The sequence below is a fragment of the Dendroctonus ponderosae genome, unplaced genomic scaffold (genome assembly GCF_020466585.1).
Source record: "Dendroctonus ponderosae isolate FM_Combo_2020 unplaced genomic scaffold, Dpon_F_20191213v2 Dpon_F_20191213_495, whole genome shotgun sequence".
Taxonomy (NCBI): Eukaryota; Metazoa; Arthropoda; class Insecta; order Coleoptera; family Curculionidae; genus Dendroctonus; species Dendroctonus ponderosae.
This window is the reverse complement of record NW_026018711.1, coordinates 11935-14763: the sequence shown is the minus strand read 5'-3', so window position 1 is coordinate 14763 and position 2829 is coordinate 11935. Positions and strand designations below refer to the sequence as shown.

At 37.9% G+C, this 2829-nt stretch overlaps 1 protein-coding gene across 1 annotated transcript; it reads right to left on the bottom strand.

The window, feature by feature from the left end:
• Window positions 1–493: 493 nt before the first annotated feature.
• LOC125504427 (chromogranin-A-like) lies at window positions 494–1562 on the bottom strand (the record flags this gene model as incomplete). Its single annotated transcript, XM_048666331.1, is given in 2 exon segments — window positions 494–1251; window positions 1304–1562. Coding segments are annotated over 2 exon segments (414 nt in total), but the record flags the coding sequence as incomplete, so codon positions are not given.
• Between the last annotated feature and the right edge of the window lie 1267 nt (window positions 1563–2829).

The following is a 2829-nucleotide window of genomic DNA, read 5'->3' as shown; positions in this document are numbered from 1 at the left end:
TTAAGCCTTTTGCTGCTTCAGGCACGTGAAGCTGACGCACGTGTACCTAAAACATGTAACAAAAGCCAATAGAAATACGCTTTAAGGCTTCTCTAAGGCTGGCGAGGGCAAATGAGTTTCTATTCCGGATGCTCTACAGGGTGATTAAAAAATATTTTTTGTGGTTGTGCAAACAGCGTGTTCTGCACATATCAAAATGTGCAAAGTTTCAAAGTTCCGGAAAAAATTGTGAAAGTTTGCACTTAATGCGAAACTTTCCGGACTGGCCATCTCGAAGGGCAATCGACTCGAAGTTTTCGAGTTATGATTTTTTAATCAAGAGCGTGTTTGTTGCACTCCACACAAGCTGAAATCGGCCTAAGTTTCAAAGCTTTGGTAAAAATTGAATTGAATTGACATAAGAAGTTGCCCGGGTGTTAATTTTTGCGTCAACACTCGCATAGCTTGCAGGAAGCGCCCGAGGAGTGGTGCCAAGGTAGATAAAACCCCCAGATGAGTTTTGAGTAGTTTTTTATTGACTTATATGTAGTTGATAACAATAAAATGAGAGAGCTACCACAATACACATCAATGTTTAGCGAGAAAACACGCTGTTTTTTAAATTTAATTATAGATCGAAATAAAAAGAAGAATAATAAAAAGTAACATACACATACACGAATCGACCGAAGGAAAGAGCTAGTGAAATGAGAAAAACATTTATTTACACACGCTCACGCTCTAGATCAAACTAAACCGAACATTTATGTACACGTAAGATTCATCGTAAACACCTTAATAATTAATTGAAATTCCTAAAACCATCGAATAGTAGTTGTAAAGCCTTAGCAGTGGGTGTGTTTTTGTACCTAAATACTGCAACTGACATAATTCGAGTTGTTTTTCTGTTAAACTTCCTAAAGCCTAATTACCTTAAACCGAATACACGCCTAATTAGTTACGTGGAATACATTATATACGAAGCGTAATAGATCATCAGTCCAAAAAAAGCATCAGTACACGTAAAACTCAGCACGTTTGTTATGCATCAACACATTGTTCAGTGTTCATTTTTTATCACAGTTGACCAAATACTCCTCTGGGTGTAGGACAGCATTTAAGAGGTATTTTCGCTTTCTTTTTGTGCGTTTTCGGCTTCTCGTTGTTGGCGCGCGGCAGCGGCCGCAGCCGAGCGACTCGCGCTTGATCTTAAATTTTTCTTTTCCATTACGGCTTCTGGATCCAGAAGAATTTCGCCAGTTTTTCGCTTACCTGGACACAAGCCTTAGTGATCGAAATCAACAGTTGGTTATTCACAACCTACCTCTACGTTTAGTGTTTTTCTTTGGTGGAGCATCAGTTCCGTCTGTTTCAGTTGGCATTTTATTATCCTGCTGATCTTTCGGCGTTGTTTCCTCCAAAGGAGATTCTTCTATTGGTTGCGGCTCGGAGCCGGCGTCCGCTTCATCGGCACTTTCTTTCGAGCTGTCTTGAGCTTGCGACGATTGCGCGTTTTTCTCGGGCGTTACGTTGGCCGAAGTCACCACTGATGATGGCAGCAACGTTTCGATGTCCACTCCTTCCTGCAAACAAACTTCAGCGTTAATTTCCCAATTTCTATTCCCTGGTAGCTAAAGTTTTACAGCTTTTGCCGGCGCCATCGCCAATTGTTTAAGAGTTTTTGTTTGTAACTTATAATTTTTTAAAGACACCCGTGTTTGTTCCGCCCAGTTAAACCGTTACCGCCGAAATGAGAAGACAATCCGACAATTACTGCAAAAAGGCCAAACACAGTCAAGAAGACGCTAATTTATTCAACACGTGTTTGCATTGTGGTGGTGGTTTATTAGGCTTGTAATCGACAGGCTCTAAAATTAAGCTCCAAAGTGTGTTTTGAGTGTTTTATATCTGTGTTTTTAAAATAAATATTGTACACAAGTGCGAAGGAAATTATAGTGGCGAATCAACAGTGAGTGTGTTCAGTTTCCCAAAAGACGATGGGTTGTTAAAACAGTGGCTTCGAGCAATACCTCGAGACAATTTTCAGCCCACGAAAAACAGCAGAATTTATCTACACCATTTTCGACAAGATAGTATAATATGGAAGTACTTCCTATAACGAAAAAACCGGTGAAACATTGAATGTTCCTTTAAACCATCCAAAGTTGCAACCAGGTTCGATTCCAACCATTTTCCCCAATTGTCCTTCTTACATGACAAAATCTAACTCAATAAGTAGTAGACAAAGTAGCGATAGAAAAAATAAATTACTCGACCGGGGAACATTTACGAAAGGCTCTCGCAGAAAGTAAAAACAGTTTTCTCGCGTATAAGAAGTCAGTAACGTTTGAAGATTTTGAACAATTTATGTCTATTTTCAACTCTTGGTCTCTACCTGATGAGTGGCATAAAACAATGACTAAACAAAATCAACTAATTCTATTTAAAATTGAGAATTCTCCTGGACCGGTTAGCACATACTCAGTTACTATAAATTCAAATTTAAAATTAGAACCTTACTTATTTGAACAGGGAATTTTTGTGCAGGCTGACAAATTTAAATCTCCATTTGTTTTGAACGACATCAACATTTTATCTAGTTTATTAGAAGAAATTAATAATATAACAGTTAACGAAAGTGACGAGTCAACTATCAAACAAAACCAAACGTACCAACGCAGCATAAATCACATTTGTAACATTTAAAAAAATTTGAATTGTGAAGAAAATGACCTGTTAGTTTTTGTTTCTGAACAGCTAATTATGTCTACACAATCCAAAGTAAGATATCGATATTCACCCGACACTATAATTCTATGTTCGATATTAAATACAATAAGTTCACACAGC